Source organism: Trachinotus anak, unplaced genomic scaffold, assembly GCF_046630095.1.
Source record: "Trachinotus anak isolate AG129_WGS33_773 ecotype Australia unplaced genomic scaffold, CSIRO_AGI_Tana_v1 ptg000012l, whole genome shotgun sequence".
In the NCBI taxonomy this organism is placed as follows: Eukaryota; Metazoa; Chordata; class Actinopteri; order Carangiformes; family Carangidae; genus Trachinotus; species Trachinotus anak.
The window spans coordinates 5,707,691-5,735,000 of NW_027273863.1; the positions used below are offsets into that span (position 1 = coordinate 5,707,691).

The 27,310-nt window shown below is 43.2% G+C and overlaps 1 protein-coding gene across 9 annotated transcripts in view; it reads left to right on the forward strand.

Moving 5' to 3' along the window:
* The window catches only part of rnf220a (ring finger protein 220a), a 310,863-nt gene that overhangs the window by 273,370 nt on the left and 10,183 nt on the right, over positions 1–27,310 (forward strand). For 6 of the 9 annotated variants that reach the window (XR_011692828.1, XM_071490474.1, XM_071490477.1 and 3 more), the window contains 7 exons: positions 1,470–1,512; positions 4,188–4,312; positions 6,245–6,374; positions 14,731–14,923; positions 15,283–15,338; positions 15,988–16,102; positions 25,565–25,676. Coding sequence is in view for 8 of the 9 variants with exons in the window: in XM_071490474.1 (XP_071346575.1) it covers positions 1,470–1,512; positions 4,188–4,312; positions 6,245–6,374; positions 14,731–14,923; positions 15,283–15,338; positions 15,988–16,102; positions 25,565–25,676 (774 nt within the window). In the remaining variant the exon portion in view is untranslated. Of the gene's footprint in view, positions 1–1,058; positions 1,307–1,469; positions 1,513–4,187; positions 4,313–6,244; positions 6,375–14,730; positions 14,924–15,282; positions 15,339–15,987; positions 16,103–16,967; positions 17,883–25,564; positions 25,677–27,310 lie in introns of those variants that run through there. The other 3 variants (XM_071490482.1, XM_071490481.1, XM_071490478.1) reach the window with 3 other exon arrangements.

Sequence of the window (27,310 nt, forward strand, 5' to 3'; positions counted from 1 at the left end):
GTCCTGAACTACCCTCAACCCCAAATGTTACAGATTCACGTAGATAGATGAATGATTTAATTGTATGCCACAGATGGCAGTAGTGGATGGAAAATTAATTTTAAGGTACTTTACTGGATTATTTACACTTTATGTCGCCTTATACTTCAGCTTCAACACATTTCAGAAGGAAATATTGTACTATTTAATGCTCTACATTTATTTGACAGCTGCATTCACTTCCTTCCTTGCAGATTTTACATAAAACAAACAATCCATTGTTAAAGATGAACCCATTGATTCCCAAATGTTTGTCTTATAATAACCTCTTACAAAAAAGCAGTAGGTAGTTGAGGCCTCTTGTCATATTCAAGACCCAAAAATGTAAAATGAATACAAATGTGTTTAGCAGAAATTTTGTTTTCCTTTTCTTTCCTTCCCCATTAATTTCTCACAACTCCCCATATTTATCTTGTGACCCTCTGAAGGGGACACAACCCTTGAGTTGGGAAACACTGGCCCTAACTATTGAATGTTATATAATTAGTTAAAACTATGTCAGATATGGGTGGCATTTTTTGCTTAATGAGTACTTTTATTTTTGATACATAAAGCACATTGTGTTGATAATATTGCTGATAAATCTGTAGTTTTACATATGATTACAATAGAATTGAGTATTTTTACATTCTTATATTGGAAGAGTCGGAATACTTCTTCCACCGCTGACAGTAGTGTAATAAGGACTTACGTTTAATTAGTAACTGCCACAAAATATAATAATGTGCTGCACACAGAGAAAAGGCCAAATATGTGTAGAAAACATCAAAAAAATACTTTTAAAGAATAAATATTTGAGCGTTAACATTTTTTTCAATAGGCAAAATCTCCTTTTTCTTCTTTTTTGTGTTAGTTTATATAAACAACAGTATTTAGACTAGTAGTATAATAGTTGTGTATTTAATATAGTCTGTATGGAAACACTACACCCTCTCCTGAGAAGGAAAGTGGTTAGTAAAACCCGCTGCTTCCCCCTAGCGACCGACACCCGGAACAACATGTGACGTTTGCCCACTTCCGCTTCTAGCGCGTCACATGATCAAAACAAGCCAACATGGCGTCGGTTGGGAGTAGTCTTTACCGATACGGGCGCCACTTTCAATCCTTTTCCATCCGAATGAAATAATGGACACAAGCTTCAGTTTGCAGTGATGTAGAGTATCTGGAGACACGCCCGAGTTGTTTCCAGCAGTGAGTTTTAGTGGCTGTGGAAGGAGCTGTGGCAGGAAGCCGACAGGTCATGGAGGAGGTGGAAAACAAGAGAGGAGTACGTGTAATTGTTTACAGTGCCCCAGTCCCACTACACAAAGCCTTCAGCATCCAAAGCAATCTCATTCTGAAAAGTTATATTTGTCCTTGTAAACATTTAATAATGTTTCTTTGGTGTCTAACGTACATTTCCTCTCCTCTTTTTTCCTTTCCTCTTGCAGACATTTTTACGAGTTCGGGCAAACAGGCAAACAAGATTGAATGGTATGTCCACACACCATCTCATCTGCTGAGTGACACTTAATGTTGCTTTATAATTTACATTATGTGACTACAACGAATTCATTTCATCTAAATGTCCTTATGAAGTGTTTATTATTGTCCTCAGACTTAGTTTTGGTCATTGAAACGCTGGAAGAATATTAACTTTTACTTGAATGAAATTTTAGAGATAAGAGAGATCAAGAAAATAAAATAAATTAAATATATTGTGTGATATAAAGTAAACATTTTATGTATGTAGCAATACATTTAGTTTAGTAATTCAGATTAAATTAATATAATAATCTGATGATTGATTATTACTGCCACTAATAACTAAGAAACATTATGATATCACTGGTGTCAAGTCTTAGGGGAGTAAATTGGTTTGTGTTACAGTATGACCATATGATGATAGTTAGTTCCTTGATGTTGGGTCAGTTTTGAAAGGTGTGTGTCTTAATATTATGTGTATATGTCCTGTCATCATCCCTCACTGTTGATGTCATGTAAGCAGGTTTTTGTGTTCATCAGTCTCAATAAGAGCAGTTTTCCTGAAATATCACCCAGTTATTAATTGTTATAACGTGTTTTGTATTGGAAGCTTTCAGTGTGTGGTGTGATTGTTGCTCATGCCTGATCCAGAACCTGATTAACCTTTTTTACCATGTTTTTTTTTTTTTCTCATCATAAGCCAAAGGCATCCCACAGTGGCCCCAGTTTGTGCCTTTCGGTCAGTTATTTGAAATGTTGCTATCACTACTTAGACAACATTAGCATGAACAGCTGCTGTTTATTTACCAGTCTGGCCAAGAGCTTCAGCCATAATGTTTAAAGACAAGAAGTTAGAATCCTCCCTTTGAGCAGAGCTACTTCTTCAGGACAGCCTGACACAGTATTGGAAAGTGACTACATGGTCCAGCCAGACCGGGGCCAACTGGTTGGCATGTTTCAGAAGAAGAAAAGAAATTATAGAAGCAGAAGAAGTTGGGAAAATCAGATGTGTATCTTTGTGACTCTCATATAATGGTTATATGTAAGAGGCACAAACTGGGCTAAGCTCTGAGATGTTTTTGAGAGAAGTGGCCTAATCCGACAGGAGGAATCTGAGGCTTCTGAGTTTCTAGCTATCTTAAAATTGACAGAAACTGGTGCTAACTTGATCTCCGCCAATGTTTTCCAAGGTTTTGTAAAGCACAGTTGAACGCTAACGTATATGGTGTTGACACACATGAAGTTTCAGGGTCCTGGTATTGTGCATCCTGGCTCACTGCCGTGTCTAACTGGGACACTTGAATAGAACAGAGCCATCATTAATGGGACACCTGTGCTTTTCCTGCTATTAAAAAGACAAAATCTCAGCTGTTAAAAACCCCCCTTAATTGGTGCTAATTTGCTCAAAATAAACTGCTAACAACACATACATATGTATACCGGTATATTCCTGTAAACACCTTGTATTATCCAACATCAACAACTGTCCCCTCTTGGTGACTGTAAATCATCTCACATTTCATTATTTTTTGGCACCTTGTCATTGGAAGTGATCAGTATCTATAAAGGAGGGTTGTTCCTCGACGTTCCCCTCAGCACAGGACCCCATCTGTAGTCCTGCTGCTTTTGTCCTCAAATCTAAAACAGGTTGCAAGTCAGGAATTGTCTTCTTTCTTGTGTTTTCATGAGCCTGGCTCCACAATGCGGAATTTCTAATATGGCCTCCAAGTTAAACAGAGATCAGTTTAAGCTCTATGGTATTTAACACAAATGTCTTGATACATCGCACAGTCAGTTTTTTAGTCGGAGCTGCAGAAGACTTAGTTTAAACTTCGCCCTCCATTACTTTCTCTCTCCCCTCATGTGGAACCAGGAATCATTCTCATGAGGGGTGTAACGGCTGAGGGAGGGCAGAGATCCCTGCCGGACCTAATTAGCAGCCCTTTCCTTTCTGTATTTAACAACGCTCCCCTCGATTAGCGTCAGGGGAGAATTGGCGAGGAGGGAGGAGGCTGTTTCTCATTTTAACCCTCCCAGCCTCACTCTCTCCATCTTCTCCCCCTGCAGTAATGGCATATCGCCTTATGTCCTCCTCCTCTCCCGCTGTCTCTCGCCACAGTCCCTCTTGGCCTCCTCTGCTTTCCCAGCCAGCTAAAAATTAATGTCCCCATGCACCATTTGCAGTTAAGAAAAAACGACAGAGACTCGGGGCGCAATGACGGCTGTTCTGCTCTGTTAAATTTCTAATTAAATGTGTGTGTCTGTGTGTGTGTGTGGGGCTGGGGTGGGGTGGGGGGGCTGTGACAGGGAGAGGAGAGGAGAGGAGAGGAGGAAGAAATGGAGGGAGAGGGGCAGCGGAGGAGAAGAGGATTGAGATCGTCACATCCAGCTCTTGTCATTTGTTTCTTAATACATTTCAGGAGAGGGCCAAGTTTAGCTCAGCCCTCTGTCTTGTGCTTGTGGGCCTGTGCAGAAGTGAGAATGGAGGACAGGCGCATTAGTTATATTACAAGCAATCAAGGAACACATCCATCTGACATACATGTCCCTGTGGTCTGTAGGATTACTGCCTGAGCCTTGAAACCAGTGATATCATCATGTAGGGAAAAGTTAAATATTTATAAATATTTGAAACTTACTTGACATTAAAAATCTCTCTCTCTCTCTACCTCCCCTGTCTCCAGCTCGTATAGGGAAGATGAAGAGGAGGAAGCCTGAGGAGGGGGGCCAGGTATGTCCGCTGTGCAGCGCCCCATTGGCTGGGAGCGAGGAGGAGATGAGTAGACATGTGGAACAATGTCTGATCCAGGTAGTACAATCCGGGCCCCGAACCCCCGCCTACCGCCAGTCTGGACAGCCTATCAAACCCTTCCTTTCCTGTAGATGCTGAGCAGTCACCTCTTTACTTCCTGTAGTTGCTGTCCAATCACTTCTGTCCTGTAGTGACGATCGTGACCGCTAGCAGCAGAAATAATCCATCTAGATGCTGACCACCTCTTGACTTGGTGTAGATGGTGCTACTGCATTCACATCATATGGGAAAAACTGTCGGAAAGACTCAGACACAACAGTGAAAGAAACATTTTTACATGTTTAATTTTCAGTCTAATGCAGAGATGAAAGCCTGTGGTAAATACTTCAGTCAGTTTTGTATTTTTTATATTTTCTTTTTGTATAACTAAATTTGCAAATACAAAAAATTGACTTTTTTTATATATTTGTTTTACTAAAGACCCATTTAATGATTGATTAACTAAACCTAAGTATTCTAATGCCATACATGAAATTGAGTCCAAGGCTTATTAAGAACAATGATCACCAGGTGACCGCAGTATTGTGTCATGCCTTTTTTATTTATTTATTTTTTTTTGGTTAAACCTACATTTGTCTACTTTACATATACATTGTTTGTATTTACAGTCATTAAATTTGTCCAGCTTCACGTAAGATTCAAGTGAGGAGCTCAGATCTGCGGTTTATCCCATATGACATGGCTGCATCATATTCATTGGCATGTTGCTCCTGTGTGAGCAGAACAATCACTTTTGTAGTTTCTGTAGTTAGGGTCCAGTCAGACTTTGCTTGCAGTAGATGTAGCCCAAACACAAAATATTTCTGGTCGCTCTTTCCCTTTTTTTTTTTTTTTGTCAACCAGTGACAGCCTTTCCTGTTGCTGTGGGGCACCTCTCCTCCTGGTACTGTCAGTTATTTTCCAGAGGAGGTTCCTTCTTTCTTTAGAGCAGACCAATGACAAAAAGTCCTCACCACTAATCACCACTCCTCCTGTATCACACTAGCTGTAGAGACACTAATATCTCTCTTTCAGTAGCACACTTTTCTTGTTCCAGTACTGTACTTTGCCACAGGAGCTGTGTTCACAGCCCAAGGTTCCCATGCTGATCAGTGCTGCACACCAGGCTGTGCAGCTCCAGATTACAGGCAGGTCTAAAATGTATCTGTCTCCATCACTTCACCAGCTCAAACTTGTTGTATGGCCAGGGCTCCTGTCATTTAAAATTTGCCTTTCTTCCTTAAAATGCTGCAGCTGCATCGTCTTTTAAAAACCCTGAAAAATGTTTTAAGCAACAAGATCATGGACTGAATTTATAAAATAATAAGTTATTTGGCTAAAGAATTGTTTTTTTCACTAAACTTCTCAACAGGTTTTATTCTGAAGCAGTTGCAGGAAGTGTTACATTATCCACAGAGGGATAACTCTTGGCTCAATAAAAGTCAGGTGAAACACAATTTGTCAGCATATTGTTTTTGTGGCCGATCAATTTCAGACAGTATCAAGGTGAAGCCCACTTCATTACAGCCCCAACAGACAGAGCAAAACACAAAGCTGTTGAACCACGTTCTGCTCTTTTTCCTTGGCTGCTCACTTTTGGTTTTTTTGAGTTTAAAAAATGCCACAAAAGAGTAAAGAAAACAGTTGTCAGTCTTGTCCTTTGGATTTCCTCAGCATGCCAACAGTACAGGTCCTGATCACAGCTCCACATGGTTTGGTACAGTACAGGTAAAGTGTGCTATGGGGATCTGGCCTGTCTTTCAAACCATCTCAACTTAAAACAGTAGAGTCATGCACTGAATTTAAAAACAAAAAACTTTCCCTTTTCTGTATATTTTTGGTGTAATTAATATGTGTCCTTGTGTGTGTGTGTGTGTGTGTGTGTGTGTGTGTGTGTGTGTGTGTGTGTGTGTGTGTGTGTGTGTGTGTGTGTGTGTGTGTGTGTGTCAGCGTGAGGGTGCATTAGGCGACGATGACTCCGCAGACATGGATGGAGAGAATGGGCGGGGCTTTGAGGAGTACGAGTGGGCGGGGCAGAAGAGGATCAGAGCCACAGCTCTGCTGGAGGGAGGCTTCAGAGGTACAAACACACTCGCCTTATACAACACACTGCTGGTTGTGTTTCAGATGTTCACTTTGTTTTCAGAGGGAGGTTGTCCCTCCTCTCTCTCCTGTCAGTTTCTGAAGCCGTGCTGTCGTCAGTGTCTAGTCGTCGGCTTGTTAGATGACTGACTGACGTGCCGCGGCTCTGTGGTTGTGTCCAGTCAACAGCGGTTTGCAGTGTGTAGTCAGGATCAGCTCAGCTCCTCTCTGTTTGTTCTCTCCTTCCTTTCTCCCGGTCTGCCTGTCTCCTCCTTTGTTTCTCTGCTCATCCATCATTCCCTCTGTTCCTGTCCAGTGTGAGCAGTGTTAGTTCTCTGAGACCGGTGTCGACCAGGGAGCCGTAATGGTGCCTGTGGCCTGGTGGCAGCGTTGGCTGGCCTGGGGTCAGCCCAGCTCAGCTTGGTTCGGCCCCACACAACCCTCTTAGTAAGAGGAAGGAAAACACATTTAGCTGGGCAATTGACCCGCTGGTCACCATTCTGTGTGTGCGTGTGTGTGTGTGTGTGTGTGTGTGTGTGTGAGCGACCCAGGAATGCAATTATAGAACTGGATGGGAGAGCTGGTCACTGGGGAGCACAGCAGCTGCTCTGTAACACGACACACCTGCACTGTGCTACATCACTGTCTCTGTTTGGTACCTGTGCTCAAACTTTTGCTTTCAGTGTGTTTAATTTATATCAGTCACATGGGCAGAGCTGATATTACTGCTGTTTGTAGGAACGAACAGCAGCCAGTTAACACGATGCTTTAACGTCCAAATATCAAATTGTGTCTTCCTCTTCAGTTTATTGGAGTTCTAAGATAAACCAGTAGAAATAAAACTGGACATAACAGTTGTAACAATTAGTCAATTAATCATTTAGTTGCTCAAAAGAAAATGAATTGGCATCTATTTTGATAATTGATTAATCGGTTCAAGCAAAAATGCCAGAAATTTGCTTCTGAACTATGAAGATTTTCTGCCTTTCATGGTCATATAGAATAATAAATGGACATATTTGGAATTGGTCAAATTAAACAAGAAATTTGAAGATGTCACTTGAGGCTTTGGTGCTTCCAACACGCAGGTTACCGACGCTCAGGGCTGTACCTGAACACATCCTGTTGAGTCACAGACGGAGCCCTGGAGCTGCTGCTGCTCTGCTAACGTGCTGCTTGCACTGCATCTCCTGTGGAAACGATTAGCTTCTGTCAACCTTGTTGATTAATTTTCAGTAAGCCCTCAAATCGCTTTCATTGATTATTAGTTAATTACTTCAGCAACATATGCAAGGATGCGTAAATTACACTAGTTTAAGAAGAACTGGACCTGCGTTTCAGCCGCAGCTCTTAAATACCAAATGTTGTTACACAAGAAGCTTTCCCTAAACAAAACAATCTGAAATAGAAAAAGCAACAACCTTTTTTTTTTTAAAGATATTCTTGGGGCATTTTGTGCCTTTATTTGATAGGACAGTAGAGAGTGACAGGAAAGGGTCAGAGAGAGGGGGGGATGACGTGCAGGAAAGAGTCGGGCTGGTCCGGAGTCGAACCGGCGACTCACCTGCTAAGAGCATCTGCGCTCATGTAGTAAGCAACAACTTCAATCGAAAGTCGTATCACAAGAGTCAGAAAAGAAGAGGAAGAATCTGAGTGTTTTCGACACAGCTACAGTCACATTTTGTTCCAGACAGATGCTGAGTTTTGAAAGGCAGCATCACAGTGAGGTGATTCAATACAATGACTTCTAGCTGCTCTAAGTGCATGACTTCACAATAATGAATGAGCTTCAGACACTTCTTTTTTTTATTATTATTATTATTATTATTTTTGACATTTTATGCCTTCATTTCACAGGATAGTGTGTTGCTGCAGTGAAGCATGTGCCAATAGTCACAGGAGTCAAGTTACTTTGGTCAGCCGTGAAGTGTGTAGCTAAGTACAGTAGCCTAGCAACTGAAGGGATAGAGAGTTAAGCTAGAAGAAGGAAGAAATGTTACCAGTGGAAACTCTGGGAGATGCAGGGACAGAGAGAAGGGGAAAAGGCCCAAACCTCTCAGCTGTCCAAGAGTTGGGTAAAAATCCAACACTGTTTGCTCAAAGAACCGTTTAAGAACAAGAACATTTTAGTTGTGTTTAATCATCGGTATACATGCTGGTGTGTGTTCTGAACTGCCCTGCGCTCCACACCTGCCTCCCACTGTGGCCTCAGTTGTGTCTGCGTGTAAAATGTGGAGAGACTGCGAGATGGAGGCGAGGCCATCAGGAAGTGCGCAGATGGAGGTGAAGAGTTGTTGTCATCTCTAAGAGGCTCTTTCAGACTCTCTTGGCTCTGCCTCTGCTTTCATCCGTCTCTCCTCCTGCTCCCCTCCCTCTCTCCCTTGTTCGATCCGTTGTTAAACACACACACACACACACACACACACACACACGCTGAGCCTCACCTGCCCCCCCCCCCCTCTGCAAGCCAGAGAGAGAGGAGACAAGACAGATCAATGTTGAAATCTCAACTAAACCGCGCCAAAGAGGAGCTCGTGGGGTGGGAGGTGGCTTCTCCACCCGTCCATCCATCGCCCCGACGCTCCTTCCTTCCATCCGTCCGTCTCTTTCACATCGTTAAACGAGCAGACACAGGACCCTTCTGCCGCGCTCTAATAGGGCACCTTGTGATGTGACACAGATAACTGACGTGGCCTGGGGAGAGCCACTTGAAACACACACACACACACACACACACACACACACACACACACACACTCTGCAGAAAGTTCAGAAGGTGGATTTTGTCTTGAAAGCTCCTCGTTGGTTCTAACACGCGCTGCTGAATCCAGCAGGCTCTCGGCAGCCTAGACGGATATAGAGACGTTGCAGGGGGGGTCTCCTCAGCTGGCGGGATGAAGAGGCAGCCTATCCCTCTGTGAAGTGCCACCATCATTCCCTCCCTTTGAGACCGCGAGGAAGAAAGGCAGAGGGAACGAGGCCCCTTCAAGGGGAGAGGGGAGAGAGGGAGAGAGGAAAAATCGAACTGAGATCAGTTCACGATTCAACTCTGTGTGAAGGAAGACTTCCCTGTGTCTCGCACCAGCTTAGCCAGGTTGAAAGGCCCCTCATAGCGCAGACAGAGAGCTCTCTTTATCTGTCTAGTGGACTGTTTAAGTCTCTGCTTCAGGAGCTGGAAAGTAACGAGACTTCATAACTTTTCAGGACACATTAAAATTTGGTTTATTAGAAACAAGTTTTCACAAGAATTTCCTGTTAGATTTGTTTGTTTTTCTGAAAGACCGTTTTAAATTTCATTTAACAGAAGTAGCAAGAGTTCTCAGATTTCAAAGTAGCAGCGTTACAAAAGCTTTGCTTATTTAAAAAAAAACTTGCAAAACATAGTCATAAATCAGGAACTGTCTGATCAGTAACTTGGGTTTAGCAATCTCCCACGAGAAGTGTGTAAGGATTTCCAGCACTACATCACACACCAACTGTGGGTCTTCATCTAGCTGTAAGAAGTAGCAAGCTCTCTGTTCTCAGGATGGACATCATAGAGGCGAAGGCACTAGATCCCAACATCTGCATTTTAGCACACAGCTGCTGTGGGTCCAGATGTTTTTGGTCAGTCAGATTAGCCGAATGCTGACTCGGCCAGGGCTGGGTATCATTCAGAAATTTTCAATATTGGTACTAATACTGATACCTTGACTTTGATAACGTTTCTTAACAATGTTTTTTTTTTCAATACTAATTTATCAAATCCATTTTAACAAAAAGAAAATCGAAATTTGCTATCGAACTACTTATGTCTTTTTAGATTTGGTTGGTCCATAGGAGAATCCCAGACTTGACATGAGTGGACAGTGTGATTGCTGGTTAATACTGAAACAACAATTTTGTGTTTGTTACCTGAGCAATTGATCGGCTTTGTTTTCTGGTCATGAGCTATTAGCTTCTAGAGGCACGCTGCCCTCAGTACCCGGAACCTCTCGGACTCAGAGAGAACAGAAGTGAATTTGTCTTCCTCCAGTTGTGACCATGTGTGGCTACATATGCTGCTGTTACTGCTGTTCAGCAAAACTTACATAGTCTTGAGTCAAATAGATACTTTGTGTAAAATGATATAAATCTCCAGCAAACTAGTTGCAAATCTTCACATTCTATTGATCAACTAATCCATAAATCGATTTATCGTTTCAACATCACATCTCATCTAGTAACCTGGTGAGTACAGTGTTATTATTAATGCTAGGAGTGATGGTCTAAACTATGAAATTAACCTCCATTTAATCAGTAAATTATGAGCAATAAAACTCATGAACAGTAACGAAACAATCAGTTTCCAATGTGACTTGATTTCCAGATTTCTTGTATTATTATTGATTGGTGACTGGTTTGACTTCTGTTGATAATTCATCAGGGATCAGGAAATGTTCAAGAGAGCAGCATCCTTTGGCCACCTGTTAATTTCAGAGAGGAGAATAACTTTTAGTAATAAATATGCAGGGAATCACTGGCAGAGTAACACTTCTGTTCAGAACAGCTACAAGTCATATTAAACACATTGTTATATAAGTAATACCCAAACTTACTTCAGGTTTTCCATCCTGATCTTCTCAGCAAGTCTTTTAAGAGCTCAGTTATATATACTACATATTTTGTTTACTGCAGATGTTAATCTTCTGTATTTGTTCTCTGTTCCTGTTGTGTTTCTCTCTCTTGCTTTAGCTAATTTAGCAGTGACATCATCGCCAAGCTTGAAAACAGCAAACTGTAATTGAAGTCTGGAAGAAAATATGTGATCTGATCTGAGTGTGGCCACAGAGAGATAGATGGAGAGGCAGACAGACAGATCCTGAGGTTTGATATGAGGCCGTCATGAGAGACAGAGCAGAAGAAGAGGGGGATTACTGCAGGTTGAGATGGCCCGGAGGGATCGAGAAGAGGAGAAATCTCCTCTTTGTAAACTGACTTCAAAGATGGCCGTCTCATGTCTTTGTGTCTGCGTCCCTTTCCCCATCTTTCTGCCTCTCTCCCTGTGACCTGTAAATGGCAGAAAGATAGTGCGATGACCTTTGACACCCCTCTTCTCCGCTTCTTAGGGGGTCCCGATAATTGCTATGGTAACGGGATGTCGCCGAGGTTGGTCGATGGGCTGATCTGGGCTCCCAGTCAGCCTGATGACTCCTTTGATCCTGCCTGTCTCTTCAGATCTCAGCTTGCAGTGTTGTTGTGGTGACATGTATGTAAATGGAGCGTCTCCTGTGCCGCTGTTGCGAAGCGTGTAACCCGGACGATAAAGCATGTAGTTAGCATGTTAGGAGTTAACGATATTCAGGCGCTGGTTATGATAATGAGACAGACCAGGAAGGCTGTGGAGGAGACGGCATGTGTGCGTATTGATCCTGTCCTATCTAGCAGAGAAGAGAGGAAACCGTTCATTGAGCAGGACTGGTACAGGAAAGGGAGAGAGAGAACAAGTGATACATGATGTCGAAGGGAAAATGGAGTGATAAAAGGTGGAAGAGAAGTAAAAGAAGAAAACTGTCAAGGAAAGCAAGGAGAGTGAAGAAGAGTGGAGAGAGGGTAGATGAGAGAAATATGAAAGAATAAAGGTGATGGTACAAAACGGATGGAAATGGAGGTAAGGAAAGGAGAAATGAAGAGGAAGAGAGGTGAAGGAGAAAAAAAAGGAGGGGTGGAGGGGCTGTTGGTGCATAATGTGAGTGAAAGGCAGTTAGAGTGGGGCTGACCTTTCCCTGGCCAGATTAGATTGGCCTGCCAAGACTGCTTAGAGGGACAGGTAAAAGCACTGGAAACACACACACACACACACACACACACACAGAGGAAACAGGCCACTCATATACTCACAGTGAACACACCACAGATATGTACAGTGTGTATACACACAAATCAGACCATGTGAAATCCAGTTTTACAGTGATACACATGTGAATCAACAAGAAAACACAGCAGCATATTCTCCGTCAGGAGGGTCAACAAAACAAAAACCAGCGATTGTTATTGTCATCCATACTTCACTGTTGTTGGCAGGACCGTTACAGCGGGGCCGCCCTGTAACCACGACTGACTGTGACTGAGTGATGAAGCTAGTGAGTCATTCAGTGAGTGAGTTACACTATTGGTCGGCCGGCCGAGTGTTGGACTTTTCCCATTCGTGATCTTTCAGCATGATTTGGTGCAGTTTGCTGCTTTGACAGTACAAGTGCCGGTGGATCACTGTGAATATTAGCTGCTGCTGAACGCGTTCAGGGGAAACACTGACATAAAAAAGAAAGAAAATAGTCTACATGGTAAAAACTGCACTTTGTCATTTCCCCACAGCCAAAGGAGATTTGTTCAGAATTCTTTTATTCAACCAAAGTGGAAATGAAAGTGCAATTCTCACATCTGGAAGCTGAATCCAGCAAAACTGCCAAATAAGTTGCAGATCATTATTCATTCTTTACAAATCCATGAATCAGCTAATTGTTGCAGCTGTAGAGAGGTCATTTAGTAACCACTGAGGACTTACAGTGGCTGATAAAAGGTGCCATCAGAATAATTAAATCTTAGATATGATATTTCCACAGTGGAAAGTGAAGAAGGTCTTTGCTTGTAAAGAGGTGGAAGAATCAAACTGAAGATGGGAAAATGCTCCATGTCAGTGCTCTGACTGTAGAAGGTAACACGAGCTGTGTTCCTCTTCTGCCATGAAAAGCTACAGCCTCAGTAGCTGAACAGAGCTAACAGGCCGCTAGATTTACACTGAGCTGCCATTGTTCCCATATGTTCCCCTCTGCTGCTGAGACCAAATAAAAGTTAAAAGGTCCTTTTTATTTGGTCACTAAAAACCATGGGCCTGTTGTAAAACGGCTTAGCATCGGTGGCGTGTTTTATCACAGCAGCTTTCAGTCGCTCACGTTCTCTCTTCTTCCTTCTCATTCTGTATTTTTTTTTTTCCAAAGTGAGTGAAATGAATCAGAGTTAGGTAAAATCCAGAAGCAGCAGCAGATGTTTAAATCCCAGAAGAAGCTCGGAGATGAGACCTAGCAGCTGATTTGCACCTTGACAAAGACGCTGCAGTGCAGTGAGAGCCACTGCTATAGGAAGTGTAGCATTGCAAATACACACACACACACTGGGACAGAGGGTTAAATAAGATGGCTGTCAACTCTGTCTAGCTTGTATCTGGTCCTACACACTCTTGTCATGCACACACACACACACACACACACACACACACACACACACACACACACACTAGTCCAGCTGAGAGCTTGTAGAAATTGGGATAGGTGTAAATAAGATGGCTGTCAGGCCTGTCACAGGCAGACACACACAGACACCTTCAGAGTCTCATCTTAACTGAAACTCAAGTACACTCACACACACACACACACACACACACACACACACACACACACACGACCCACCTTCAAGTGCTTAAACAGTCAGGGTGTAAGTGACACACACACACACTCTCACACCTGCCTTTGCATGGTAGATAGACATGGTGTAAGTGGCAGGTAGACAGACTCACACACACACACACACACACACACACACACACACACACACACCTTGCAGGGGTTGGTGAGACAGGGCCTAAGTGACAGAGGGACAGACGGCCTCAAACAAACACTGAGGAGACGCCTCTAAGTGACGGACACACACAAACACAGGCGGCTCTGTGGCTAAGTGGAGCTGAAGGGAGCAGTCAGGCAGCGGTAAGGGGTTGTCTGAGCGTTCATCACTGGGTTTACCCCCCCACCCCACTCACTCTCTCTCTCTCGCTCTCTCTCTCTCAAAGATTGACAGGTAAGGTGTCAGTCTTCATCACTTCACCCCGTGTCCAAAATGCTCTCTCTTTCTCTCTCACCCTCTTTCTTTGACCAAATTTCCCCCTTTCACTCACTTTCCTCCAGGTTATGTAAAAAATGAGCTGAGCTGAATTGTGAAGTGTCTGAAGTGTCGGCAGATAGTATTGTATCTGCAGGCGTATTTTTGATTTCATTGTTTTAGTAAATTACATTTTTTACCAAAATCTTGTGACAGTCATATTTAGCTGAGGCGACGCTGTAAAGTGCAGCAAAGACAAGACAGATTTCCTGATTGTGCAGCTTCACCATGAGGAGGTACTTGCAGTTGCGTTGTGTGAGATCATGTGTAGCGTCACCTGTGGAGCAAAACCGTACCCTGTTGTGTTTTGGAAAAGTCATGAGGCCTGTAATTTGAGTATGGCAGTGCAGTTGCAGGTGCATACATTTGATTTGTGTGTAGAAGTATGTGTTTTTCTGATAGTGTCCTACTTTCTACTTTATGAATGAAATTAATTCTGAAAACTGTCTTTATTGTTTGCGCAGGAACAGGTTTTGCCACGTGTAACATCAAGGAAAGTGCGGCGGACAGCGACGCTGACCTAGACGTGGACGGAGACGACACCTTGGAGTACGGCAAAGCCCAGTACACCGAGGCCGACGTCATCCCCTGCTCCGGAGCCGGAGAGGACCAGGGAGAGGCCAGAGAGAGGGAGGCGCTACGAGGAGCCGTGCTCAAGTATGGAGGAGAAACAAATTAAACCAGCATGATACTAAACCATAGCACTGTTCCAGGCTGCAGCTAACAAGTATTTACTTTATCAGTCAGTGTGCTGACGATTGTCTTCATTAACTGATGAAGTGTATGAAATGTCAAAAAAAAGTGAAAAATATCTATTCCAGCTTCTCAGAGTCCAAGATGACGTCTGAATGTCTATATGTTACATTACAACATTTAAAATGATCAGAATAGTTGCTGGTTGTTTTTCTGTCAGTCATATAATGAACTAATGCTTTCAGTTCGAGTGTTGTTCTACTGTGCAGATGGTGATGACCCTTAAGCTCCTGCTCACAGCAGTGTTTGTGTGTCTGTTGCAGCGGTGGGATGCCTTCTAACAGAATAACGCCTGAGTTCTCCAAATGGGCCAGTGATGGTAAGTTCAGACGAGACAGCGGTTTAAACTAAACACATGTCAGAGCAGAACTTTCTTTCTTTCTGCTTTGGGTTAAAAACCAACAAAATCTGTAAGTTAAGTGTCTCAGATATTCTTTCAGATGTGGTTTGGCTTTAATTGCAATTACTATGTACATTTAGTCATATCCACAGTAATAAAGTCTGTACATTCACTGAAATATTGTCTTTAAACCTTGGTTGGTTGAATAACAACAGCAGCAACTTGGAGTGATGTCATTTTTATTTATTTATTTTTTTAAATTTAATTCAGATAATTGCTTACTTTGTTTTGTGATTAAAATCCTTTCATTTATCTGGGTTTTCCTCTACAGATGCTTCCTGTCATTTGTATGAATCATGCATTTCACGTTTGATTAATGTTTATCAGGAATGTTGCTGCGCTGTCAGTTCTACAAGCTGCTCATGTCCAGAGCAGCTAAACACATTGGCTGGTGTAGGTCACTACTAGTGTTGGTCCCATAGTATTTTATCTGCACAGTGGGTTTACACCAGCCGCAGCTTTTTAAATGATGTTTTAATACGAGAGCCCCTCATTGAAGGTCTCATTATGGTGTCCGCAGTGTGCAGGTGTGTGTTGCTAACCATGTTGCCTCTGTGTGTGTCTGCAGAGATGCCTTCAACAAGCAACGGAGAGAGCAGCAAGACGGACCCCAGCACTCCTTCATCCTCCACCTCCTCTTCCTCCTGCGCCCCGCGCACCTGTAAAAACAGCGAGATTGAAAAGTAGGTTACCTAGAAATCTGCACACACACACACACACTCATAATAATTTTGTGAATTCTGATGAGTTTTCTTTCTTGTGGGAGAGTCGACTTGTAGAGAGTCATAAATTATATATATATATTTTGTTGGGATTCTGTCGTTGGTGTGTGTGTGTGTGTGTGGAGGGGGGAGGGGGGGGGGGGGGTCTTCAGGTATTGATTTTCTCTGCAGTTGCGTTCTCTTAGAGCACACAGCTTTAAGAATCATTAATAGGGGCATAGACACGAACAGTAGACACACACTAGTGTCAGGGCAGATCACCAGTTCACACTGGTGCACGCACACACACACACACACACACACAACTCAGTTCAGACACAATGCATGAGTATATAAGCTGTTATCATAGGTTTCAAGTAGAAGACTCAATACAGAGATCTTAGATTTTCTCTGTGTTGTTTGGCTGTGGCTCATCTGCAGTTTTAATGTTGCAGACAGAGTCTCCACAAATACACAAAACCACAAATCAAATAGCAAATTTCAGTTTTCTGACATTTATTAGGTGACAACATTTTAAAGTTCGACAGAAACAGATGTTTGAATCTGAGCTGAAACGAATGTCACAAACTCTCCTGAAACACAGATTTACAGTCTGCAACACAGACAACAGTTGGGTTTGGACGTGTGTGTGTGTGTCTGTGTGTGTCTGTTTGTGTCTGTGACATGGACAAATAACTTTTCCAACAAATCAGGCGGTAATTTTAATCTGTGAGGTTTTTGCATTTAATAAAGGCACACAAACAGCCTAATTTTAAACTGAACTTCTACCATTTGTTCTGTAGAATTCAAAATGGACACAGACTTAATGAACTGACTTTGGCTGTAGGACTGAAAAGACTGAAAAAATGACAGTCAGAGTAGAAGAGCACGGGCTGAGAAATCCTGGCGTTTAGTCTCTGGTATCAGTCAAGCTTCTGTCCCACACCTCCAGTTTGTAAGTCAGACTTTTTGTTATAAATTTTAAGTCAAGTGCAAGCTGAGAAATGGCACAGAATATCATAGGACAGTTTTCACAGGCTGAGTAAAACCTGTCATGTGTAAAATCACCTTTAATCTTCACTGGCAAATGAATGAATCGGAATGTTTGTTTATAAGTGCGACAGAAATAACTGTGAACTTTCTACAATGATGTCACAGTGACCTGTGTCTGACTCCAGGCAGAGGCTGAACTGAACAGGATGAAAAAAAAACCCCTACACACACACACACAGCTACACTGTCCTATCCATTAGAACACTGTGTGTGAAAGGCCAGCGCTCTGTAATTCCCTCATTTCCATCTCCTCATCCATATTCTGCCACGAGTAAACAGTCTCACACGCACACACGCACACACACACACTGTCTCCTGCATTGGTAATAGAGGTCAGCTCATCGTGAGAGCAAGAGAGAGAAACATCAGTGGGCAAGCGAGCAAAGAGAGAGACGGATGTGGCTGATGGATGTGGTTGCTCCTGCATGTCGAGCATATTCTCCTGTCTTATTGCACACACACAATTTCACACACTCACACACACACACACACACACACACACTCAGCTGGGGTCAGTGTTCCTTCCATCCCAGCCCCTTATTGCCTTGTGACTTTGTCCACCTGAAGTGTCCTCAACAAAATCACCACTCTCATCTCGTTTCTTAACCTTTCCCACTTCAGCTATTTCTCAGGCAAAATGTTGGAGTGAAAATGTTTCAGAGATGTGTTTTTTCTGAGTCGGAGGCCACACTGCCTGCTGACCAGTAAGCCCACGACAGAACCTGGTTATTGGAGCAAACACACACTTAAATATTACTGTAGAAGTAATTGCAACTTGCACGGTTACAGCTTTACATAACACGTCCCCTTTCACCTCTGGGAAGGCTGCGTGTGATAAATGCTTCATTTAAATGAATCAATTGCCTCCCTGTGTGTGTGTGTGTGTGTGTGTGTGTGTGTGTGTGTGTGTGTGTGCGCCTCATATTAAATATCAGCAGTGGAGATAACTGGTGAATAAGCAGAGCAGCTCGAGGTGTATTGATCAGAGACAGCCCTGCAAGGCAAGATCTGTGTGTGTGTGTGTGTCATTGCTGAGCGAGGGGATGCATCCAATAATTTGCGGTGTGTTCATCCCCGTTTGTGTGTGTGTGTGTTCAAGAGAAAAGATGTAGAGTGGTCAGTGTGGCTGTGTTGAGAGGCAGCGGTCAGGTAGGTGCTGACTGATTCACTAGACGACATCATTGACAGCGAGGAACAGGTGCCTCTGTCTGCATAGCACAAACACACATACACAGCCGTGTGTGTGTGTGTGTGTATCCTAAGTGTAAGAATAAGTTTCTGAACTGATGATATAGTTTCTTTTCAGTTTCAAAGTCGAGCCGAAGATTAGTCTGGTGTTCAGGTTAAAGGTCTTCATAGTAGTATCAGTATCAGTTGTATCAGATACAGACCTTATTAATTAGATCTGGTACCGGCCATATGGCCACATTTAATACAGTTACTTCGTCAGTGTTGTTACAAAATTTCTGTTATAGTCACATTTATTCAGTCAAGTGAGGCTGCCACAGGAACCCATTTCTAACATGTCCTTATCTAAAAAGGATTACAGTTAGGAAACAAAAACAGTTTAGTCGCTGCTAACCAGACTGTGTTACCAATTAAACAGCTAGTCCGCTAACTGCAGCTGGAGACAGCAGTCCTTGTTCTGCTCTGCAGCCTCTCCACCTGAGAACAAGAACCGCCGTCACCAGCTGCAGTTACAGTGCGGCCGTGGGCGAGGGACCTGCAGACCAGGCAGAACCACCCAAAGCAGGACGAGCCGGGGCAGCAGCTGAACTTTCAAATGAAAGCACTTAGATATATCAGCTCATAAATGAATAACAGCGCTGTTCAAATGAATACGCCACATGACCTAAGTCAAACGTTTGATTGGTTGCGACTCAATCTGTAAACAGAAGACAACATTGTGGGTGAACAGACAAACATTTTAGTTGTGAGTTGGGCCTTTAGCCTCGAGATGAACTGACAGGCTTTGTGTCCAAGCACAACGAATCATGTGATCACTGGAGTTCAACTAAACCTGTGGGGAGACTTCAGAAAAGATTGTCACATGATCTTTTGGTCTGGGAAATCCACTACAGCAGCACTGAAAAACAGACTTAATCATAATCCCTTTAAAGATGTCGCCCACCTCTGACATGATGAATGGTCAAGCCACTCTCTAGAGTCTTAAGACTTTTTTTTTTTCTTTTTTCAAATAATTTTTCAGCCACAGAACAAACATAACATCAGACTGATAATGGTAAGGGAATAAATTCTGACAATAAGATAAATCTCTTAAGATTTCAGTCAAATCTCTTGAACATCCTATTGCTCAATTTCACCTAAAGATTATTGTCTTGTACCATAAATATTCATTTTTCCTCAGACAATCAGATCTTAAGACTTTTTAATGTCCCAGATGTGTGTGCGGGTGTTACAACATGATGTTCTAGCTGGGGTCTTAGGGGCCACCTGGAGCAGAGCGTGCCCTAATCTAAGTATCCATTTAAAGGAAGCCAACGAGATGCTGAGTGATTGCATTGGAACAAGCAGTCAGCTGGCTGGAACAATTCCCTGCCTCACTCCTCTCCGCTCGCTATAAATGCCCGTATTTGTGGAACTTCTGTGTCCCTCCGTCCCCAAATGAAAATGAGATTTGTCTCCTTTCGTTACATTGATACATTGTACGTGTGTGTGTGTGGGGGGGGGCCTTGCACGGGGCAGAGTTAGTGAAATCTCTCTCTCTCTCTCCATCTCTGATCCCAGATGGGTAATGATCTGGTCGCCTCCCGGGGCGTCCTCGTTCCCCTGCTCATTCCCCTGCAAGATAAATGAGCTTGCGCGCGCGCGCGTGCGCGCACACACACACACACACACACACACACACACGTGTACATATACATGCACAGTGCCTGAGACGCTCTTTCCCCCTCCAAGATAAATGGCCCCTCCAATGCCGCCAATGCGATTGCTGCCAAATTTGGTGCTCCAGCTGGAACAATGCGGAGAGATTTCCATGTGGTTTCTGCAAATAATTGAATCTGTCCTCAATTTGGAAGTGATGAAGCTAGATTTCTACCCTCCTCCCACACTCACACACACACACACACTCACACTCACACTCACGCTCTCTGCCCAGTCTCTGCCTTTTCCTCGCTCCTTCTTCTCTTTATTGTGCTGGCCCTGAGCCACATTTCTCTCTCTTTCTCTCTTCTTTCTCGTTCCCATTTCTCTTTTCTTCCAGTCCTCTGTCTCAATTTTTCTCAGACACTTACAAGATGCACCCCCCACCACCACCACCACCACCCCCTCCTACCATCCCTTCCCTTTTGCCATCTGAGACCTCCACACACACACATCGGGCTGAGGCAGGGGAAATCAATAGTGACTTAAATGTTTTATCATGGTGTGTCAGTGTAGTTAAGGCCTCGGTTAACAGGCTGCAGCAGAGAATGATGTTCTGAAGAGATTTACTGCTGCTATTTTCACAGCACATACATGTGAGAAGTTTATTTTTCCTACCTGGTTTGCCAGAATATGGCGCCAATATATATATATATATATATATATATATATATATATATATATATTTTTTTTTTTTTTTTTTTTTAAATTAATTGTAATGTAATGTTTTCCATTTGTTTGTCCCTGTGTTGAGAGGGAAGCTGAGTGAGGCTGAAATGTAGGAAGACAGTAGATTAAGACACAGGGCTGATTGAGATGGATGGTAGAGGTCTTCAGCTACACACACACACACACACACACACACACACACACACACACACACACACACACACACACACACACACTAATGAAATGAGAAATAGCCCCACACATGTTGGGGACAGAGCACTAAATAGAGGGGAGACAGAGCCATCTATCTGTCTCTGTCTGGATTTCCTGTTTCTGTTTTTTTTTTTTAGGGATCTGCTGCAATATCTTCTTCTTTCCCCCACAAACATGTTCACAGCATCCAAAAAGCCCTACAGGGCTGTAACTACGATGGAGTAGTAGCATGTTGTGTGAATGGGAGCTGTATTTCAGTGTTGGTCGCTCTGGTTTATGATGCCAGGTCTTCAGATCAAGATGAGGGCTTGTCCCTCTGTGCTCACAAACACACAGTCAGGCACAAACAGAGCAAGCAGATGTACAGTACACCCCAGTAAATATCCATGACCGGGGAGAGACACACTAATGTTCAGAGCGTTGCACCAACAGCAACATGTACATGTACTGAACAGAGAGTCCTGGAGTCCACAGTGCAGGAGAACAACCACTGCTGGACTGGATCTAGACTCAGATTTTCAGTTCCAGCTCAGCAAGAGATTCACTCAGCTCCAAAGCTTCTCGCCATGTTTTTATTCTTTACTCCGCTTTTACTAGATCTAATTATGGCAGTTATGGCAGATATTGCGATTGCGATATGAGTCAGGATTTCAGTCGAAATGATCATTTTTTCATTCTCACTGAAAAAAAATTTAAAGAAAAAAACGATGATGTGATTTTTGTTGGGTCACGTATCAAAAGAAGCCTGTTTTCCTGTATGTGTGGAGAATATGATTTGTAGGCCAGGGCGTCTCTGTAGCACCACAACACTCATTTATTGTCCACTGTGACCTTCATTTAAAAAAAATAAAAAAAGCAGCTCCTGCGCTTTGGATATTACACTTACAGTTTTGCTAATATTTAAATTAATTGTTCAGCCCTAGATCAAGGTATGAACACACAGGTAGCAAAAGTCTCACGTTAAGGGGACACTGACAGTCACGTTTGTTGACTGAATTTACAAACAAAATGTTGGCATCGTCTAGACATCACTAGTTGTAGCTAATTAACAGGACATCCAAAAGTAACTTGATGAAAGGCCAAAAATAAATTTTAAATATCTTATCAACATTTAATTGCGTATATGATGCTCATCTCATCGTTGGGGTGGAGATATAGAACATTTAAGCTGTAGTGCTTCTTTCTTCTGTGCAAAGCAAAAAGCAAAGTGTTCCAACAGATCTCAGTTGAGAGCTACGCTTACACATTACTTTAGGGATTCAAAAGGATTCAGATGCAATGAAATCAGACTTATCTGCTCGGGGGGCACACATTAATGGAAACTGACTGTTACGCTGAGGAGGAGCCAACTCAGACAGACTATCTTTGTACAGTTCTTGACCCTGGAATACCTCACATTTTAAGTTGTAACCCAAGTTGAATGGTTAGTTTGTTCCTGTAAATTAACATGACAATGTTTTCTAAGCCCGGGTCCCAGAGTGAAATAAATTCCCCCTATTTTGGCTCCAAGACTGCAAAGGTTGAAAACCCCTGAGCCAGCTTAAATCAGCGACACACACAAATAGCATAAAAGCCTTAAACTCAAGGATTTTTACTTGTGGTTGCTGCTGGTTGAGAGGCTATTTATCTCTCTGCATGTCACATTTAGCCCCAGAGGGTTGTCTTTCCTTAGCCCTGTGAAATCCTCCTCTTCTTTTTACTTCCATTAAATCTTTGCTCCTCCTCCCCCCCCCCCTACCTCCCTGTCCCCCCTGTTCAGTCAACCAGAGATAAATTAACATGTCACCGTATTGCACTGGGAAACTAAACAACTTTTTAAATGTGGTTTTCTATAAATTAGTCCTACTAAATGAATATTCATCAGAGAGTTAGAAGGATAATAGAGAGGAGAGGAGAAGTGTTGATCTATGAATCTTTTTTTAAGAGAAAAACTTTTTCCAATTTTTATTCTTTAACTCACTTTGGACAAGGAAGGAGACCCCGTTGGCGGAGTTTTGTACACTGAGTGACAGAGGGATTTATTGCAACTGTTAAAAGAAAGACACAGCCTTGTTTGAGGGACAACCCCCGTCCAGTCCCACCCAGGCCAAAGTCCACTGCTGCTTTATAAGCTAGCAGGCTAATCAAGGCTAAATGGCTTTTTACAAGCTCAGGACTTATAAGAGCAGAGGGTAAAGCAGTTTATAGGGCATGGAGCGGCGAGTCAGGCTAGGAGTCCCAACTATGTCTTTATAGACCCGGGATGGTGATGGGGTTACAGGGCGGAGCCAGAGAAGGTCGACTTTTCCCAGAGACCTCATGGAGGAAGCAGAGGCTCGGTATAGAGACAATGTCCTTCAAGTCCCTTTGACGACAGACACGCAAACCTCCTGCAATGTTCTTGACCAGCCTCAGTAATGCTGGTCCTGTGGAGAAAGGACGGTGTTGTTTTCAGTATACAGGGGGAATGGATGATGCAGAAGAAAAAAAGCCACCCAGTGACCCAAGAAGGGCCGCAACTAGAAAATGATTTTCATTGTTGTTTAATCTGTTGATTAAAAGAGAATCTGAGACATGGAAGTTAGCGCCTCTTTTTTGCCTCATAGTCACAATGATCATCAGTCAGCACAAAGCCCATTTAGTGTCTGGTTATGTAATGTTATGCAATTATTGGAGACCTGTCAACCAATCAAAATTGAGATTCATCTGTGGGTATGGTACAATCTGGAAATATCTTGTGGCTTAGGATTTAATAGTTGGACCAGAGATCATTGTCTCTTTTGGAAGATGTAAAGGCCAATTGGTGGTTTCCGTGGCGACGAGGGTCAGCTTGAGTCAACATGATGTAAATTTCGTCATCTGCCCAAATCTGTGAGGTTTGGCTGCAGAGGTGCACCAAGTTTACTACACTGTTTGTGCTACACTCGCCGTCCTTGGACCTGGTTGAGCAGCAGCACTCACAACAAACAAAGAGGCTCTTCTTCTTGCTCAGTATTATTTCTAATGCACACGTGTGGAATGTGTCCACATACGCAAATCTCCATTTGTAGTAAACATAGAAGCATCTCAGCATCCAGATGAGCGAGTACAGTGGTTTGCATCTGTCCAGGAGTCCGATTAAAGCTTTGCCGCCACAGTTTTTGTTACTCCTGAAAAAGTTTCTTCCAAAAAGAAATTTAACTTAAGGTTTCTCCACTAAGATGTACAATTCAGTACTGGGGCGTTTGAGGACATCTGGTGATGACCATACGAATCGGAAACGTTTCATTTTAATTTAATCTTCAATTTGGTTTAAATGTTCAATTTATTTTAATGAGCTTGTTTGAAGGAATTAAAATGTAAAACTACTGCAGCACTGATGCAAAAGATGAACACACACAAACCTGGCTATCAGAGGGAAATTGAGAAAGTCAATCCTCGTTTCCTTTCCCCTGTAGGCTCTGCTGTTTGAGGATGCAGCAAATGAAGCCATATCTGAGGCCGCACACACACACACAGCCACTTATAATTCCCTTTTGCACTCATCCTCCCTTCCCTTTCTGCGCTTGTCCTTCCCGATCCAGATCAATACCATAGATCAGCCAGCTATCAGGCTGCAAAATGACCACATCACCATAAACACACACACACACACACACACACACACTCTCACTCACTCACTCCATTTAACACACACATACACACAGAGCGCTATTGCTTTCCGGAGAACGAGCGGATGGCTATAATAAACACCGGCTGGCTCGAGCAGCCTCGTCTCTCCGCGCAAATCATCATCATCATCAGCCGTTGTGGTCTGCACGTCAGCCGTATTGATTTAGTTATGGCTGCTTCATATGCTGCTGGACAGTGTTAAATGCACATTTTCTGTTATCATGCTACACATTAATCAGAGGCTGCTTAGAGGCAGCGAAAAAAGGGAGGACAGGGGATGGAGAGATGAAGGGAGGACGCGAGGAGAGGCGAGGGAAAGATGGATAGATTGGAAAAATGTAACAGAGGAGATGCAGGGGATGAAAGGTGAACACGAAATGTTAAGAAAAAGTTGGGAATGGGTGAGAATAAGGAGTGAAAAGGAGGGTGGAGTCGGACAACAATTAAAGGACGATGGGGCTGAGTGAGGGGAGGGGGCTGAAAATGTAAATCTGTGGTAAGATAGGGCCTGTGAAGATAGAGCTGTGTTAAATAGAGGGATGTCATAGTATATACTGGGCACAGAGAGCGGAAGAAAGGATGGGAGGCTTTAAAGATACCTGACTGTGAATGTGCAGAGAGAGAGAGAGAGAGAGAGAGAAGGTAACGACAAAGAGGTGTTCAATAGAAACGTGTCAGACGACATACTGAGTGATAGAGAGTAGACAGAGCCAGAATCAGATGACGGTGAATAAAAAGCTGTGGAGAATCAAATTTTTAACACATAAGATGGGAGTAAATGACCCCTGGGCAATGAACACACATATTTGAGTGATATTTTGAGTGCTGCATGTGACACTGGTTTCAAGTTTGTTTTCCTCAGCCTGACGTCACCGTGTCAGAGGTGGCTGGTGTGGAATTTCACACACAGTCTCCTGGCCTGTGTCTATATGTCTTTTAATGTCAAACCTTAATAAATCTTCCTCTTGTTTTCCTTCTCCTCCTCTGCTCCAGGGTAACGGAGGAGGAGTCCACAGCCACCACCATGGAGGCTCTGAAGGCTCGAATCAGAGAGCTGGAGAAGCAGATCCTGAGAGGAGACCGATACAAGTGTCTCATCTGCATGGTGAGTATAACCTTCATGGACATGTTCTCCATTTCTCTGCACAGCATACCTTAATAGAGGTATTTTGGAGTTTTTTTTGTTAGAGGGCATTGCATCTAGCATTTCTAATTTAGTTCTAGTAGTAGCTAGTTTCCCACAATCCCTGAGGAAACCCTTCACTTCAGATTCTGTGTCCCGCTCGAGAGGCTGGATCCTCTACAGTCTGCATTAGTTGTCCAAAGACGTCTCTAAGTATCTCCTCTGTCCAGATTTAGTGTTTAGAGCACAACTGGTGCCAAGTGTAAACACACTGAGGATCCATTCATGAAAAATAGCTCCACAATGCTACAAGATTTTTGAATGGAGGCCTCAGGCTTTGCTTGTGAGCTTGTGGCCACATTGTACTTCACATGCATTTGGTTTGAGGTGATCATCATCATTAACTGATCACATGATCACATGAAGGACACAGGATAATGGAAGCCAGGTTTAAACTCCAGCAATGGTTCTTTGAAGCATCCTGGAAACATGAATCCCATCCTGTTACAGAGAAAAGACACTTATACAGATACAGTTATTTGATATAGCAGAAGACCATGTTATCCATCATGTGCCAAAGTTAAACATCACACATCAACACAAGTCAGACTTGGACATTGTGAACCTGTGCAGATTTTAAATCTCATGAAATGAGGCAGGAACAGTTGATTTTGAGGAGGTGGCGCGGGGTCGGTCTGGTCCTCTGATTTTTTGAAGGATCCATGTTTCCTCTGTGGATTCAGCCCCTTAGTGCAAACACAGTCAGTGTCAGTGATCTGATACTGGTCACTTTGTGCTTGAGGATACAATTTCCACCATACATATTGTTCATCAAGCAAAAATCCAGTCAGTGTATTTAAGTGTCTGACAGGTGCATGTCATTTCTTCAGTTCCTGGGTGTCTCAGTGTTTGAGTGCTGGTGGTGTTGTGTTGCTGTTGTGTCGTGGTGGTTTCTGCTCTCGCATGGCTTTGCAAGTTGACAGGATTGTCTGCTGGCAGAAGGTTTCACTTCAACATCGGATTTGAACGAAACAACATTTATCAAAATAACAAAATGACTATACAGCGCACACCTAAGGTTAATTCTGACCTGCAGCAGCTGGGAGTATTAGACTGGGGCAGGTAGTGTTGTACAGTGAGAGATGCTCCCGTGCCTCACAGCTTGTATAGGTGATTGATTGGTCTCCCAGATCAATGACACAGGCTGCGTGTCATTCCTTGACAATAACAGGCAGAATGAGCGACATCGTCAATATTCATGTTCATCAGATGCTTGAGATGTGACTCTGCCTACACCCCCGCCCTCCCCTCCTCCCCATTACTGTTTGCATACCCCACTTTGTGTCAAGTACCTGTCCTGTCATCCTTCAAGCTTGTGGACAGTGCAGCGTCGGCATCCTGTGCTCCTGTGTGTGTGTGTGTGTGCGTGGGAGAGAGAGAGAGAAGTGGGTAATTACCGACGCCTGCGCTTCCTAAAGGTCGCTGGGTGCCCGAGGTGACACGGAGGGCAAGGCACAGCGATCGATCACTCACTGCCCCATGGACACAAGGCTCTTCTCTGCTCATCAGTCACTGTCCCACATCTCACACACACACACACACAGAGGCATACAGAA